This window comes from Diorhabda carinulata, chromosome 7 (assembly GCF_026250575.1).
Source record: "Diorhabda carinulata isolate Delta chromosome 7, icDioCari1.1, whole genome shotgun sequence".
Taxonomy (NCBI): Eukaryota; Metazoa; Arthropoda; class Insecta; order Coleoptera; family Chrysomelidae; genus Diorhabda; species Diorhabda carinulata.
In genome coordinates, this window is record NC_079466.1 from 14,592,073 (window position 1) to 14,611,011 (window position 18,939).

An 18,939-nucleotide genomic window follows, 5' to 3' on the forward strand; every position below is an offset into this window, starting at 1 on the left:
TTATTATCTTTTAGCTTCATAAATTCTTCCTTGTTAAGTTCAATAAGTGAGATACCCTTTTTATAATAAGAATCGTTAAACTCCTCAAAATAGTCATTAAATACCGACATTGTTCGAAAATCTTTGACCTCTGATCTATTTTTTTAAGTCTGGGGACAGAAAATAATCCAAGGGGGCTAATAGAGTGCTTGAGGTAGCAATTCAAACTTTAATTTATAAATTTTGGCTACTGCAATAACGGGTGTGTGAGCTAGTGCATCGTCTAGATGCAACACCACTTTCTTCTTAGCCAAACGCGGTCGTTTTTGCTTGATTTCTTCACTCAAACTTGCGATAATTTTGCATAATACTCGACGTTGATAGTTTTTCCTTTCTCAAGATAATCAATGGCAGTTATCCCAGGCCCAATCTGGAGAATGACTTACGTAAATTTTATAGTCTTTTCTTCATCTGGACTCCAAATTTAGTTCAGTAGAAAACTCTTTGCACTAGATGGATGATGCCCATGAAATCAAATAATTTGGTTGAGTGATACCTTTATAAGTGTCATTCCAGCGGCAATGGACATTTTGTCATTTCCTAAATATGAAAATAGTTCAATAAAAAAATATCATGAAGCTGTTTTTAACTGATATAATAAATATTGTTGGCAATTATTTTATTTTTAGAACGTGTTAATGACGTTGATGGAGTAGAACCAATTCCCTGTCAACCGTGGACATCAAGGCTTCCGAAAATGGCACAACCAAATTTAGATTTTACAGGTAAGTCACAAAATTTCATTTCTCAGATCACTTCTTCTCTACAATTGTCTAAATTGTCATAACTACAAGGTGTCGCAGAAAAAATTTTAAATTTGTATTGATTATTACGTGAGCTATTTGGAGGTATGTCAATTAAACGCTATGGAGCGTTTATGGAGATCGGACCGTGCGTTGTGCGTGGATGAGATTTACAAAAACAGTTATTTCGCGATTGTAGCGCGTAGAAAATTCTGCAATGTTCGCCATTTAAATGATGCGCAAGGCGCTCGACTGATTGGAAAACGTAAAATTACTAGTTCTGTTCGTGACGAACCTAACTTGTCTATTCTGAGGTTTGCTTTTGATTCAAACGTGCATAGATCTTCGTCATTTCAGATTCGGCAAGAAGATTTAGTGCTAAACACTCATAAAATTCACTTGGTGCAAAAATTGAAGCCTCGGAATGCTTATCAAGGGCTTGAATTCGTAAACGAGATAATTAAGCGCTTCTCAATATTCACCATTCTGTTCTTGAATCTTAATGGACACGACAACAAGCGAATTTGCTTCAACTAATCTAAAACACAAACATCAGATTCCTTAAATTTGCCTTTGTGCGGATTCTAGACGAATTCTTCGTAAGTACCTGATTTTCTATCTAAAACTTCAATGGTGATAAAAAAGGAACATGTTTCCAGTGGAACCGAGCAGCTACATACACGTCCAATAGATAGCAAATTGATCTCCAAGAGAGGTGATAAAAGCTGGCCTCCATGCAGTCCCGATAACACAGACCTACATTTTTTAATAAACTCCGTAGGTACTTTTCTTGAGTTTTTTTTTCCAAGGAAAAGCTTCTTTTGAAACACCTTGTATTTTTGATGAGAAGATTAATAGGAGAGTAAAATTTTTTCTTTCCAATAACAATTTTTGATTTTATAAAACATTCTACAGAAAAACAAAAATATAAGGTATTTAAATTGATGACAATTTATAAACAAAAAAAATTGAGTTGCTTTTGGGATACATGCAGAACAAACTTTCTTTTTGTTGTAAAAAAACCCACACAACATAAGCTCCATAGCTTAAACTTTGAGGGGTCACTTTTCTATTTTAATTTCCCATTAAATTAATATGGAAAAATATTTCTGAATTCGAAATTACACATAAGTTATCAAATTTTTTACGAAAACTTCTGTTGTCTTTTACTTTGTGAAACAGATTGAGATTATCATTAAAAGAAGTTTAGTTACATTTTGAAATTTTGAAAATATACATTTTGAAAATATTACGTCTATTTGACGTCCATTTGACGTCTATTTGAAGTTTATTTGACGTCTATTTGACGTCTATTTGACGCCTATTTGACGCCTATTTGACGCCTATTAGACGTTTATTTGACGTCTATTTGACGTCTATTCGACGTCTATTTGACATCTATTCTCCATTTTATAATTTAGATTGAGATTACAGAACGTGCTAAGCTACGACTTTTATATATCAAACAAATTTCTGAGTTGACTTGTGAATGTTTGCTCTTTCATTTTTTGATTATTTGTTTCCTTTTCTATATTTTTTTTTTCAAAAATTAGCACTCACGATAAACATTCATTATTTTAGAAATGTTATATGGTTGGCACCTTTCAAAACATCACTGATTACTTCATAACAATATTGTCGAATTGGGAAGCTAGAATATGTGTGTTTGTAGGAAAATAATTGTTTTTCTTATGCTTGGTAATTTTCTTTTACTTTTTACACGAAGTACCAAATTATGATACGATAAGAGACATAAAGGGTACACAACAAGTTTCTGAAGGTATGTGTCACAAACACTGACGATTTGACAACCTTGGCGTCTGATCAAATTCCATAAGTGCTGTTACTACAAACTGCTAATGATTTATGGAATTTTTTGTCCATAAAATTATAGTACTTACTCAATAGTTTAAGTAAAAATTTTGCGGTTGCTGTAAAACAAATTTATTGTAAGCTATTTCTTCACAAATTAGTAATTTTTAAATAGGTGTAACTAATCTTCTTTTGAAGATAATTTTACTCTGTTTGACACTTTTATGAGGCTCAAGGACATAACTTTAAGAATATACGAGGTTTGCTACTTAAGTTTTGAAATAGACAAGCGAAAACAAATATTTATGATTGGTTATGACTTTATTGTTTTCCAAAATATTCTCCATTAAGATCAATACACTTTTGCATATGTTTGAATCAATAGTCGAAGCATTTTTACCATTCCGATTGAGGTACCTCCAAAAAACGTGCTTCGTCTAATGTAGGAAAACCTCGTAATTTATTTTTGATCTGAGGAAATGAGCAGAAATCATTGGATATATACAATGGATGACCCGATGATTCGATGTCAATGACTGTTCAAAAACGTTTTTGCTTGATGTGTGAGAGCTCGAATTATAGTGGTGGAGAATGATTATTTTTCCACGATTGGTTTCCCTGACTTTCACGAATAGCTCTGGCAAATAAATGCTGGCGTACCATTCAGAATTGATTTTTTCACACAAAAAAACAGGCGACCATTTGCGTCGATGTACTACACGATCTTATGGAGTACCAACGCGAACAAATCTTTTTGACAGCCAAGTGTTAATGCAATATTTAATATATGCAAGTGGAACTAATACTAAATTATACCTCAATCTCACGGTTGACGATTTTGCAATATCAGTTTACGCACAGCATGTTTTCTGACACAATAGTCGATTTTGGATGACCTTCATCCGGTAGCGATCACGATTGAATTCAGAAAACCAGCGAAACACGATGGCTCCAGATTGAGCCTCATCACCAAAAGTCAAAGCGAGTTGATCTTGGATCAACCCACGTCGAAAGTCATAGAAAATCATGGAGTTTTCGTAATCTAATTCCATTTTTTGATCAAAATGAATATTTCAAGTATCTGTAAACAATATGATGGCAATATCAGTTTACGCACAGCATGTTTTCTGACACAATAGTCGATTTTGGATGACCTTCATCCGGTAGCGATCACGATTGAATTCAGAAAACCAGCGAAACACGATGGCTCCAGATTGAGCCTCATCACCAAAAGTCAAAGCGAGTTGATCTTGGATCAACCCATGTCGAAAGTCATAGAAAATCATGGAGTTTTCGTAATCTAATTCCATTTTTTGATCAAAATGAATATTTCAAGTATCTGTAAACAATATGATGGCAATATCAGATTTGATATATTCATATCAGTGTTGTCATATGTCAATACTTAAGTATTAACACTCATAGTATGGTTTTTTTGTCACGTTAATTAAATGGAAAACTAAAATAAAAAAGCAGCCACTTAATTTTGAGCTGTGGAGCTCATGTTCAGTGTTTTTACATCAAATAGAAACATTTGAAAGGTAAGATTCAGAAAAAAATTTTTTGAAGCACCTTAATACATATATTTTGTGAAAAACAGTTTTTTATTCATTTCTGGATTGAGTGCTAATTATATTTTTGATATCTTAATGTGAGACATGCTCAAAATCAGTTAAAAAATCACAAAGTGAATAATTCTGGACAGAAATGGTGAGGATGATACCTCTATGTCCAAGAGGTAGAGAATACCTGGAGAAACTAAATTGAAGATGGTACCAGAATCCTAGAAATAGTTGACGGGAATGCATAACACAAAAACAGAAGAGAATGCAGAAAGTTGACAGGACTAACAAAAAATTATAACACAAAAACAGTTGGAGTAATCCACCTCAATAATTCTAATATTATATTTTAAACGGTTGGGGATACCACAACTGAAATGTGTTAAAACTAATGAATTGCTTTAAAATTTGTATTGTACTATTTTATCAGCAAGTATAAACAAAAATAATCAAGATAATCATGTTTGTTATGCAAAAAACGGTAATTATAATCTGTTTCTAATTGAATGAAAACACCTGTACTCATATATTGACGGTTTCAACAGCCTGCATTGTTGAGTAATTGCGTTTCAAGCTTCCAAACTTAATTACTCGGGTCTAATTAACATTCATAGTCATGTAATATTGAAGCGATTACTGACAAAGAAGCTCTATACTGAGGTATTCATAACAACGTTTAAATAGTTGTTATTTTTAGTGGCTTCTAATAGATTCCAGAAAGAACTATCTTGATTGTTGAACAGCAAATAAATATTAAGTTCGATTGAAATTTTTTTACAAAAAAGACGGACTTAAGGGATTCGAATATATATGTTTTTGAATCGAAATAACTTTTCTATTTTTGAGTAAAATACGTAACACCAGAATTGGAAATCGAATGGAAAAATAAATCAGTTGAATCTAGAATTCTCCACCACTCGAAGTATATTTTCAACTCTCCGCTCGGGGAAATTTATTTATACTTTTCCGAATAGAATAAACAACTATTTGTTATACAGCATGTTCAAGATATTGATGCCACCGAGGAAAATTATTCTTATATATGAGATTGTTATAATAAAAAATAAAAATGTTTCTGTGAGGTTTTTTACTGTTCAAATGATGGGTTTATAGACTTAGTTCGTTGGCTTTGTTTGTTGTTGGAATGAGGATTTTATTCATGGGAGAGAAGGGATTTATTAGGTTTGGCCCTAATATTGGAAATAGGCAATCTTCTCAACGTTTCCCTACAATTTTGGTTGATTCGTGTGGCACTATTCCACAAGTTTAGAAGGTCTAAGGGAGTCCGATAAATTGGTTGTCTACTGCTTTCCTTGTAAACTCAATATCCTATGCAAAGAAAGGATTTTAAAGTGAAGGAATTGTACTTTTCATAGAATTAGAGACTCGTCTTTACAAGTTACGACATGTTTGAAATAAAACGTAGGAATTTCCACATATGAAAACCGACGTTACTTATGAGTCTTTGTAGAGATAGATACAATCAAATAAAAAAAAATTGATATAAAATATGTCATCGGGTCCATTCTATATCTATAACTTTCCCTTTAGAACTATTTTTCTATTAAAAATTCGAATTGAAAGTCTAAATGTTCAGTATTCTAACAAATTATGTATTTGTAGAAATTGAACGTGGGATGAGCAGGTCCAATATATTTTCTATCTAGAGAGTTGCAACTTTACATATATCTTTTCTATTATACGTTTGTATGTAGTCTTCGCGATTTTCACAAATTGAAATATTTTCATCGTAGAAAAACGTCTTTTGATTTCAATCTTTCGTTCTGCTTTTAAACGTAAAAAGACATTTCCATCTCATTTTTCTAAAGTTAGACTCATTCATTCGCAGTTGCTGAAAATATTATTTTTACACCATATTCTCTTAGTTCATTTCGTACAAGTTTATCATGCTATTAGGATCAGAACTAAAGAAAAAGTTCCTCCAAACAAATCCTAAAAATAACAAAGAAAATTATTCGAATCTTATCTGCCATTGGAATCTAAGATGTTGAAGGAGCAAGTTTTGTTTTATTATGCGCCATCATAATCCATTTTTAAGGCTCCAATTTATTCATTACAAATACTTATGCATGTCGAAACAATAACCAAAGAGAAAACGTGATAAACTCATGAGCTAAATAACTCAATTCACAACTTTGTAAAAACTATTTATCAACATAAGTGGTTTCAATAATTTGACTACTGTACTCGTTGGAGGTTAAAACTATTAAGAACACACTATGCGTGTTTGTGCTGTCTTAAATACTAACCCTATTGTATACAAAAGATATAATTCATTATATTTAAGTTTGTTAGATACGCATCAATACAAAAATAAAGGTAAGGGATTTGATAAGTTAATGGAACTTCAAATGTCTTATGGTCATATGGAATCGCTTAACTACGACGGTGGTTCCCGTCAGGGGAGGGTCAGTTTACAATAAAACTTAAAGAATACAATAGTAACTAGATGTTATATAGATAGATTCATGATTCTTCATCGCCACATTATTATAAGACAAAAATTAGGTAATCCAAGACATATTGTACAACTTAATATATGATTAACAGATCCTAATGGTTCCCATCAGGAGTGGTGAGATAATTCCTCCTTTCGAAAATTCAATTTCGAGGGATAAAGAGGAAATTGAGCACCAGTAGGGTTGATTGGGTAGTCCTCTGTCAGTTACATCCACTAGGAATTAAGTTTCTTGCTAACTATGGATCCTCCAATTAGAATAAGAGGACAATAAATAATTATTATCCATAAGTAGATTTAGGATTTTAATTTAGCTTGATTTCAAATAACAAGGCCAATATGATAACCCAATTCACAACTTTGTGAAAACTATTTATTAACATAAAAAAATATAAAGTTAATTATTCTAATTAATCTAATTCTTAATTAATCCTATTGTGTACAGAAGCTTTAATTAATTATATTTATGATCGTTAGAGTCGCATCAATACGAAAATGGTAGGGTGAGTAATTTGATAAGTTAATGGAAGTTTGAGGGTCTAAGGGACGTATGGAATTCAGAACTAAAGCTGCACTGAGCACTGTATTCGCTTTTAGTAGAAGTTTTATGCCTTCTCACTCTATATTTTTCTCCCTAAAAGAATTGGTCATTCTGATAAGTTGCGGTCAGTACTAGGGCTGTAGGCTGGTATGCACATCACAGAATATTTGACTTACTCTGATTTGAAGATAAATCACTGTAGAAAACTAAAAAAATGCGTGAAGCGAAAAGTAAAAACGCGATACCGATGTAACATAATAGTTCAGGAGCTAGTGACAGATTTTCATGACCAAGTTCCTCCCAATGGAAAATTTTTTCATCTCTATGCAACTGTGTCTCAAATCACCCCAAGATATGATTTGAAATGGAGATTAGACCAGGAATAAATAGAATTTTCGTTGATTAAACAACATTTGCGGAGACGTTCCCATCAGGAGAATATACCAGAGATCGTCCGTCAAAGGAGGGAAGATGTAGCGAGAACCTCTACTGCATCTGGATTTAATGTAGAAGAGATACTAGAAAGCACCTGGAAATATCGCATCGTATGCAAAAATAAGTTCAGGTTTTATTACCAGACATGGAAATATTTCATCTAACATATACAAAAAAGTGCTTTTCGTAGACTCAATCGGTATTTTTATTTATTTATTTTAGTTATCATAGTTGAATAAATTTTTTATGAGCCTCTTTGTTTTCTCTTGATTCATTATAAAAAATTTCGCGTGACTAGTATTGTTGGAAGCATCGGGTCCGACTGTTCTAGGGCTGAACTTCAAACGGTTACGTTTACTACTTGTCCATAGCCCTTATTTCAACAGGCTTATTCATGGCTTTCATCCAATCTCAAAGTGATTAAAAAATCAATTTTTCACAAAGTATTTTATAAGTTTACAATTTTTTTACTATATGTTGACCACAATTGCGTCTGGATTTGCACTTAAGTGATATCACTCGTTATTAAAGGAAAAACAAAGAGATGAAATTAAACAACTATAACCATATTAGACAAAAAAGGCACAAACAAGAGATACGTGGTGAATTTTCACGACAAATAGAAGGAGCTACAGTCGGCGAAGGAAGTACATGTGCACGGATAACGAACGTGCAGATCAAAGAAAAAACGGAAGCTTATACAAAAGTTGTCTCATGAATGATTGTACGTCTATGTTGGAGCTGCAATAAACGATAAGAACAGTGATGAAAGCAACAAGATATGCCGTTTATAATGCAGCTTCGACAATAGCGACGATCACTGTGTTTCAGTACACGTGAAGCTATTGAGAGATTGATCAAACCAATCGATTGACAATATATTTCTAAAATGAGTGATTTTGAAGAAGAAGAAAACTCAAATTCTCTGCACACCCTATATATACAAGAAGTTACATGCTGAATTTCATCAGCCTTATAAAAAATTAGAGAAATATACTGTAAGGTTTATGGAATGTATGAAAATGAAAATAGAAATATTTAACATCATTTTTGACATGTTTTGTTTATTCTACGAACACACTGTACATATTGATATTGACGTGGCTGAGCAAATCTAATAAATACTGTTAAATATCTTGATGGATACGTAGCCCATTCTGTATATACCAATCATATTTCGTTTATTTATGAATGTCATTTAGAACCATCCAAACAATTTCTTTGTAATGGCACGTCTTAATGAATTGAATGTATATAACATGTTTTTCTAATGAGTTGTGTTTTCATTATACACGGAAACCCTCAAAGGAGGTGTCAATCATTATCGTGAATGCGTCATAGGATAATTATTTTCATTTCACTACACATTCGCTTTTATTAAAAAGACGTCATTGCTTGTGTATATAAATGGTTTGTTCAAATTTCTATTTATGTGTATAGAAAAATAAGAAGAGTAAATAATTTAACGTAGTGAAGCTTTTCCATATTTAATTTTTTTCATATAATAAGATATTGTCTTTAGACTCTAGCACTAGATATAGAACCCATCACAGCTCTTCCAATCCAAGATCTATCTGAAATAGAATTATTTGAAAATGTTTTCGAGAAAAATTGAAGTAATAAACGTATAACCCAAAAATGAGATATTTTAGTTGGGAACCGCTGTATATCATACCCAATTTGGAGTGTTCCTATTGTTTTAAAGCATGAGTTTTGTGAAAATCGTACTGTCGTTTACTGTGCCTTTGAAGAAAAATTTTTTATTCTACTAACATAGTTCAGTAACATGATATAATATCTTGTTTTCGATTAAATTTTAAATATTTACTACCCTTAAAGCGTAAAAGCTCTTAATGACAGTTTAGCAACTCCTACTTAAACGTTAAAACTCAGTTTCTCCAGTAGCAGTTTTCTCGCCCTCGAGATAATCGGTTGACTGAACCAAACGCGACTACAACTGAGACGTGAAAACCTGGTTTAGAATAGTAAGCCCATAAATATAATAAATACAAACATACCTCGGATTCTAGCCTGGTCGGTCCGGTTGATCCAGGCACTATTCCATTGCTCTACTTCTCACAGCTCAATGACTTTCATTGCCTTACTTTGAAATGCTTAAACCGCCCAAAAACACGTGGACGCGACAAGTATTCATTACCGTACACTTGTTTCAATAAATTAAGTTTCACTCGAAGTTTCTCCAAGTTTCATGTGAAATTTCACTACAATCAGTTGCTCTATTTATATGTCGATAGTTTTTATGTCAAAATAAAAAAGTGAAGGTCACGGCTACAATGATTTGTTTACAGTCACGGTAGACATCGCATTTAAAAGGAGAGAATTCGAGCTAAACAGCTGACAGTCGTTGACCTGTGGTGCACTCGTACTTTTTCTGTAACTGCGTTAGTTTCGTTACTTAATAACTTGTCGTGCTCGAAATTTTTCTCCCAAAAATGAATAACGTTATGGTCGGCGTACTGAAGTTGGTGTTGACCAAATCAATGTCATAATTAAAGAGGTTCGTTTGAAAGACTGCGAAGAGACTACAACAATCGGAAAACACTTGGGCTGGTTAAGAAGCTTGATATTTGGGTACCTCACGAATTGGAAGAAATTTATTTAACACAAAGAATCAATATTTGCGATATGTACCACGAACGAACCGAAATTGACCCTTTCTTGAAAAGACTGATCACTGGTGATGAAAAATGGGTCCTACCCAGTAACATATCTCGAAAATGATCATGAAGCAAAAACGATGAACCAGCAAAAACCACATCGTTCAAAAAGAAAAAACGAAAAAGCTCATGCTGTCAGTTTGGTGGGATTCCAAAGGTGTTGTGTTTTTTGAACTGTTTCCAAGGAACCAAACAATCAAATCTGATGTTTAATGTTAACGATTGATGAAACTGGATGGAGAAGGAATCAAAGAAAAACGGACTTATTAATTCGGAAAGGTTTAGTATCCCACCATGATAATGCAAGGTTTTACATATTTTTGGCAGCTCGTTGAAAACTATTGGAGCCTGGTTGGGAAGTGATGCCACGTCCCCTATACAGCGCTGATTTGACACCATCTAATTATCTTATATATCGAGGTTTACAGAAGTCTTTGAATGGTCAAACTTTCAGTTTTTTGCTAATAAGTACCAGAAATTTTATGAGCGCGGAATCATGAAGCTGAAAGAAAGATGACAAAAGGTAATTGAGCAGAATGTGTTTTATTTTATACTACAAAACCAAAATTACTTTGTCGCCAACCAATATTTCATATGGTTTCGATTGTGAACTTTGTGTTCTAAATTGATAAGTAATTTTTAGAAGCTTCCATAGTATACGTGAAATTTCGAAATGAAAATAGGATATCCTTTGTTTTTTCTTTAATTTTAACAGTATCATTTGCTGCTTTGATAGAGAATAAAATCACTACATCTTCACCTATTGCAATGAGTGGTATTGCACGTATTGTAGTAGGTATCACCCTACTACAACTAATATTCTCAATCAACTCTGTGAAAATAAAGATCCTAATCACATAACTACAAAATTATTTTCACTCTTCTTTTAAATTCGCCAAAAAAGTAATCAAAGTGTGCGCATAAAATATTTTATCGTTGTGCGTGTTTTGTTTTTATTAACTCTAATTTTTATCACTTATATCTTCAGACAATGTCTCGTGATGACCAAGAGACCATAAAATGACAGTATGGATAAGGGTTTGTTGTTTATAACCGATTTACGACAAAACTTGTGGATACATCGTTGGAAACAATTGCAGAGTTTATCTATTGAGGAGAAGAGTTTATTTATCGGCAATGAAACTAGAAACATGGAATAATTTAGTTTGTTATTTCGATACTTTGTAAAATAGTAAGTATATTCACTTGCAATATCTGAACCAAAAAATTAATATCATAAAGCTGATTTTTACCAGGATTAGGACAAGCGCAGCGGAAGAATCAGCTTTATAACCAAATTGTAGAGGCTCGTATAAAGTTCTACCTTCTAAAATTTCCAGAGTATTCTAAATTTTTGCGGAAACATTCCAAATTATTGAAGATTTATGGCAGTTTGAGCCATTCCGCATTTTCCACTTTTCAAGAGGAGTGGGATTAATACATCCAATGTAAATACTGAGCAATCTCGGTGTCACAATAAGGAAAGGGGACAAAATAGATTATTTGGTGTAAATGGCTCCTTAATATACGATGCACATATGTATGGAATAAATACAGTAGCGTTATTAGGTACTATATGAAAAAAATCTGAAACAGGTCGATTTTCATTCTTTCGCAGTCTACAGTTAGCAAAATGGAAAAAAGTTTCGGGAAACTGTGAAAAATATTGAAAAACCAGGCAGAAATGTTCAATTTACACATTCGAGCAGAGAAAATCCTCACTGGATGCGTGAGGCTCACACACAATATCCAGAAAAAGTGAATGTTTAGTATCATTAACAATAAAATTATTGTCCCTTATTTTTTTGGAGGCACAGTTAATGGTACGATTTATCTAGATTTTTTGATTAACTTCTTATTGCCTACATCACAAAGGCTCTTTCCTGATATAAATCATCGAAATAAGATCGATCTATCAACTTCTAACAGGATGGAGCTCCACCGCATTCTGCACATACAGAAATTATGAGGTTTTTCTCAGTAGGTGAATTAAAAGACGTGGAAAGATCGAAAGGCTGGCTTGATCCCCCGATTTAACTCCTCTCGATTATTTCTATTATATTGTATGTACCTTTCGTCGATTGGTGTTTTTTTAATATAGACTTACATAACTTCCATTCCAATTCGTATAAACAAAAACTCGATATGTCACTCGTCAGTAAATCAAGTAACACTTCGTCAAAAATATACTTACAGCCTCATGGTTTTTTCGGTTCATTTCCTCAAAATCCACAGTAAAGTTGATTTACTTCCTTCAGACGACTTGCAACGGCTCATCAAGAACTTTTTTCAAGCAAATTTTTTTTTGATGATTTCCCTATCACCTCAGTTGTACCTTAAGCACTTGTCAGTGTTCCAGGTATTTTGTAGCCTGGTGAGGTTAGTCAGGTGAATCGTCGATGGAAAATGAACTTAAATTATCGTTATAAGCGTAGAGAATCATCTAATACACTGATTGTTCAAACTATATGGGTGAACTAGTAGCAAAATGTTTTCAGCTCTACCAGTATTTGAAATATGGTGTTCAAAAGATTATTAATACGTTTTTGCCTAGTTATTTTATCTATACTTCCATTGCTGGATGTCGTAGAAGGAACCGCTTCCAGACTAAGTAGTATGATAGAAGAGGGAGGGAGTTCTGCTATGAGTTCATCATAGGATCAAGAAAGATGAGGGCTGGGCTGGTTAGGGTAGCCTGGTCTATAAATGAAATCGGGAAATGAAGTTTTTTTTCTTTTCATTTTTTATGAAGATATATGTGATGAAATTACTTCCATGCTGATGAGAATCATATCTTTAGGAACGAAATACTTTCCTTAAGGTTAATTCCAAGAAAGCGGACACTGTTTAAAGCAGTGCTTATTAGTTCTTTCTAAAATTCTTAGTCTCTTAATATTAATATAATATTAATATTAAAATATAAATTAAAATATTTATCAACTGAGATCCCTGTGCTTGACTCTTACTATAGAGAGAGTTTGTACTAGGTTCCAATTTTGTTAGATTCAGTTTTAATTCTGCACTTTGTATTATGCACTTAATTGTAGTCCTACTTGGAATCAATATCATATCTCGTTAACTTGCTACTGAATAATAAATGAAAAAACGTAAATAGTCGAGTAAAATGTACCTGACTGTAAGGGAGTTTGGTTTAAACAAGGTACGAGACATGAACTGAGCTCTTTTTGTACCCCGTCTTCGCTTCCAGCTATTACTATTATAATGCGTTGCCCTTTAGAACTCGGCTTGTTCAAACAGAAATTTTTACTATGTTAAACCAACCAAAATTCACTACATCGTGACTGTCACACCATGTTTTATCTAGATAAATTATGTGTCTATTACAATTTCAGTATTCTTTTATTTGACGCAAATATTCTTATCGCAATCGAACGATTCTTGACGATTTGGTATGCCATCCGTTTATTTAGTTTTTTCTGTTTAAAACCACATGTTGACAAAACTTGACGTAACGTTTCTTCTTCTTCTACTGCCTTGCACCTACAGTGCATTGGCGATTATGTTATGGTTAGAGTTACTTTTGCCAGTCCATTGTTTTATATTGCGTAGCCATGACATTTGTTTTCGGCCTACGCCTCTCTAAAACGTTACCCAAGTAGCCAACCTCTCGCACCTTGATCAAGTTGAACAACTCTCTTTGATTCCCCGCTCTTCTTAGTACATCCTCGTTCCTCACTCTGTCTGTCCATGGTATATGCAACATTCTTCGAAGGGTCCACATTTCGAAGGCTTTTAGTTTATATCTGCATGAAACTTTAGTGACCATGTTTCCATGTCGTATTCTATACAGGTCAAAGGAGAGATTCTCATTTATAGTTATCCCTAGATATTTAAACGTCTTCACTTACTCGTTAGGTTTGTTATCTCTATGCAGTTGGGCACTTAAAATTGCATTTCTACTAATTACCATGCACTTGGTTTTTGCTGCAAATAATTTCCGAATATTATTTATTTTACCTAGTAATAATTGCATCTCGAGTACGTGTTCCTGTGTTTGTTTCTCTAAATATTTATTATCAAATCCATACCTGTCTTTATTCTCACTACACAGTGCAATTTCATTGCCTTCATTCGCCCATAATATAAAAAACGTCATATTTTTATTTATTTAAAGAAATTTATAAATTGAATTAATCTCACCAAGCCATGCCAATGCTTATCGCAGACTTTCTAGCAGGAATATTTCGAAGAAATTGTGTACATACGGCTTCGACCAATAGAAATACATTCATGTTTACGATTCGATGTTTTCATCGGTAAACAGTAGAGATGAGAGTCCACGTGGACTGACGGTTTGTTAAATGTTTACCGAATTTCATACTTCTTAATTTGGTATATTCATTAACCTCCAAGGGAATTACTATCGAATATTAGGCATATGATATCGAAAGTTTTAATGGGGTTTTATGAATAGTTGCAATTATTGTAATATGGAATCGTATTTTTTCAACTATACAGTATTATTTGTACAATTTATTCATCAACAATTCCGCCAGTTTCAGTTTTCGTTCATCATTACGAATCTGATTTATGTCAACTTTCATTTTCTATTTATTTCTGACTAGACGTTCGTGAATGTTAATAAAATACCTGGATCAAACTGAAAATATCTTATTAGATTTTTTATTTCCACTTTAAAACGAAATTCGAAATGATTACCTTTTATATTCATACAGTAGATGATTTCTTATTATAAAATGGCTCTCAGTTTTATACCTCTTAACAAGGATACTGCAATTTATCTACGTCGATCACAAACGGATGGAGCCCGGATAAAATCTTTCATCTAATCCTTGGATCCTCCACTCAAACAATTCCATTTTCTACAAGCCTAAAGCAAATTTGAGCCAGTTATTAGAATTTATTGAGATATTGCGTATTGACGCAGTTTGGAGCGTTTAGAATTTTAGGAAATGATCGATTTTCCATTTTCATTGAAAATATCCTATTTTATGTCAATAATTCGCTCCAATCGACAGTGGTTTTCTCTTTCACGAATCTACGGATTCACCAATGAAAACAATTTGAATAGATATCGATTTAAGTGATTCTTTATTTCATTCAGAATCAAACAACTTGAGTAGGTGTGTGAGTATGTACCTTAGTTTAACTCAAAAAGGACCTAATGGAGATTTAAAGAAACACAATTGCAGTCTCGAAAATCTAGAACAGGACCACGTGGAAACTCGGACCGGATCTTAACCATATTCACAGCAGATCTCAAAGGTAAAAAGCCCTCTCAATAATATAAGGGAATCATTCCACAGAATGGATCGTAGTGAAGTCATTTATTTTGTTCTTTATTAAATTCCTACCGGCCTTTGCTAATGTATCCAATCAGAATCATACGGGAATCTTCTCGTAGGCTAAGAATATTCGAAATAATTTTATTTGTATATTTATTTTGTTGTTGAAGTTGAAGGCAAACGCCCAAATAGCATATCTCCATCTAGATGGTTAGACCAAACAAAACCTTTAATAAGATTCCTCAGGATAGACAAGCATGGAAACAATTGCAGAATCAAATATAAATGGTGTCATCCTTTGGAGGATAATGGAAAGAGGAAGAGATCATGTATCAACTACGACTACTCGGTAAACTTATCTATTTCCATCTTGAACCCGTTCTATGCACTAGGCAATGACGATGGGTCATTACATTGATCAACAATAGATGGTCGGCATGAAACAAACGAAGGAACACATATATGGGTATTCTGATTTAGTTGAACAGGTTGTCGAGTGTTCGCTAAGACGCCATCTCTATACTATATGTGGCACGAATGATCCGGGATGTCGCTTGTATATGAAGAAGCTTTACCGAGCTTTTATTGTTAATTATCATTTTCAGTGTTATGATCATCATCATCGTCATCTGCAGATTCTTCATCGGATATATATATATATATATATATATATATATATATATATATATATATATATATATATATATATCAAAAAATGTGTTGATTCACCTATCATATCATTATCATTATTGAGTCCGTAGGACATGCTGAAGTTCAGCTCAATACAGTGGCATAACCGAAGCATCACAAGCCTATCACTGCAATTTATAAATCCATTAATATGACATATATATTGATCTGAAGTTTTAAACATTTCATCTCATAAACCGGCAACACTATAAGCAACCTCGAGTTTCTTTAATGGTGTTTGATATTTCGTTGATATTTTCAATGGTTTGATGTTGCCTTTCTGAAGAAAAGATGGATTGAAATCATATTCCGTCATTGCGTGGTTTTTGGTGGCTATAGTAGGTCTCAATTCAAAGTACAATATTGAAGGGTTAATAGTGCCCTTATACCCACCAGCCAGTCCTTCGATGTCCTATTTAAACATTGCTAGAGAAAACTCACACAAAGTAACATGTTGCCTTAAGAGCCTACTCGAATTTGTCTTTCAGCTCTCGGATTATATGAACTCCTTTCGGAAGGGTCTTTGAAATCAAAATAACAATTTTTCATTTCATCTTCAGTATTTTATATTGTAGAGTTTAATTGATGTTTTGAAGCTCTGTCAACCTTAGATTGCTTCCATCCGATTCCAAAATGTTTTCAAGATCAGTATTGATGGTGGTGACCTCTTTCTGCCTACGGATTTGAGTAGTAGCCAGGTTTATTGGGGCGGTTTATTTGAATGGTGTGCTACCGTTGGCGAAGCTATAGATCGGGTTTGCACTTTTGTCAAATAGATTATTGATTTACAGACGAAAAGAAGTAGGTGACAAGATGCATCCATGGGGAACATCAACGTTGACCTCGAACCTTTCTGAGGTCATTGAGAGTGACTTAAATGGATCGGTTTTTGAGGAAGCTACTGAACCAGTCGATAAGTGAGGATGTTTTGAAGTTCTGACTCACCTATTACTCCGATTTATCTTACCACAGGCTTTATGTTGTTGGTGGTGAACTTGAGATCAATTGTTACAATTCCTGGGGTGTTGTTACTTACAGCTGCTTTCGTAGTAATAGTAAGAAGTGTTTGATAGAAGTCGTGTATGTTTTTGAAATATTATTTCCAATTCTTCTGGTGATTATTTCTATAACTTCATTCTGTTTTGCTTTGATAGATATCAAACTCATTTCTTTTTTATGTGTTCTAATTGGAAAAAGTTCAATTATACTTAGCAACAGAAGAATCAAATTCCAGAAATTCCTTTGATATAACAAATAACCTGTAAAAACTCATTTTCTTCTGCTTACGTTTTCCACTTAAGCAGAGAATTTCAGTTGGATTATCTCTGTTAATTTCCATGAAGGTTCTTCGTTGTAATATTGAACAAAACGCAGATTAAGCTGTTAAAATACCTAAATTGTTTTGAGACAACTACCTAGCAGACTGGCAAATCTACAGACATGTCTCTATAAATGGGGAATTTGCCAAGATGGTGGTGGCCAGAGGTTGCAACAGGGTAGTTTTGTTTCCAACCTTGTAGCGTCTGGTCTTTGAGGACCTAATCGCGGATTTATACAGCTCTATACTGACGCGAGGATCCATGTCAAGTGCCTTGCTGCTGCAGAACATTGATAAAGATATCAAAAGCTGAAAATTTACGCACAGATATCATGCAATTGGAAAGCCTTGATGTTGAAAGCAATATGCGCAATGGTTTTTGATTGCCTACTATTTCAACTGTAAATAATGAACCTACTCAATACTAAAGAATATCGATGAGCTATCAGTAGTTTATTCATGGAAGAATAACCAAGTATTCACGTTCAAATTCATAGTAAACATTAACTAGCACAAATATTCGGTGAGAAAATCAACCAAATGCTTGAAGACATTTGGAACATCTTGACCCAGAGTTGTTTACTCAGACCAATCAGTAGCTAGAGAGACGTCTAAGCTCACGCTAATTTGAAAAATCATTTTTCTCACTCAATATCCATACCTCGTATCTTTGTAGATGAACCGTGAATGAATAAATTTGGTTCAGATGGAGAACCATTAGCCTGGAAGAAACTGAAAGATACGAAAGCTGAATAAAAATATATTCAAGCGAATGCCGAGATTTCGGTTTTATGTATTTTAAACAAAAATAATTGTGAGACGCTCAAAGAAATTATTCATTTTCCAATGTCTACCGTATACTTTCATACATATTATACGGACTTGTTTATTTTGTAACTCGATTCTTCACAAAAAATATAAACAACCCTGAAAAATATGGTCGTTTCTTGACTCTCAATATTTTAAGAAATTCATGAGATCAATAACTTGGTCTATTCAGAAAAGGTTGAAAGCTCAATATCACCCTTACATACCCTAGGGTCCGGTAAACGTTTCCCATAGGCTTTTCCAAATGTTTTGTATTGATATATTTTTTGTTCTCCGAACCTTCAAATCCACAAGAGTAGGTGGCGTCACTCAAGATTTTATTAATGACATTCCATTGAACTGCTCTAATTGAGACAAAGTCGATCTACTCTATCCAAGTCCAAGAAAGTAAACTTTCGCAAAACTAAAAAAACACTGTTCAAATCAAAATATTTCACTTAAAATATTTCTAAAGAAATGACAATATAATTTAGTTGTATAGCTCTAAAAATGTGAAACGTCTGCCAGTCGAGTAGGTCTTGCAAAAATTTCTCTAGGCGGGATTATG

At 33.4% G+C, this 18,939-nt stretch overlaps 1 protein-coding gene across 2 annotated transcripts in view; it reads left to right on the forward strand.

Moving 5' to 3' along the window:
* LOC130896454 (SCY1-like protein 2) overlaps positions 1-18,939 on the forward strand; it is a 133,589-nt gene that overhangs the window by 18,180 nt on the left and 96,470 nt on the right. For both annotated transcript variants that reach the window (XM_057804591.1, XM_057804592.1), the window contains exon 4: positions 669-764. In XM_057804591.1, the coding sequence (XP_057660574.1) occupies positions 669-764 (96 nt within the window). The remainder of the gene's footprint in view (positions 1-668; positions 765-18,939) is intronic.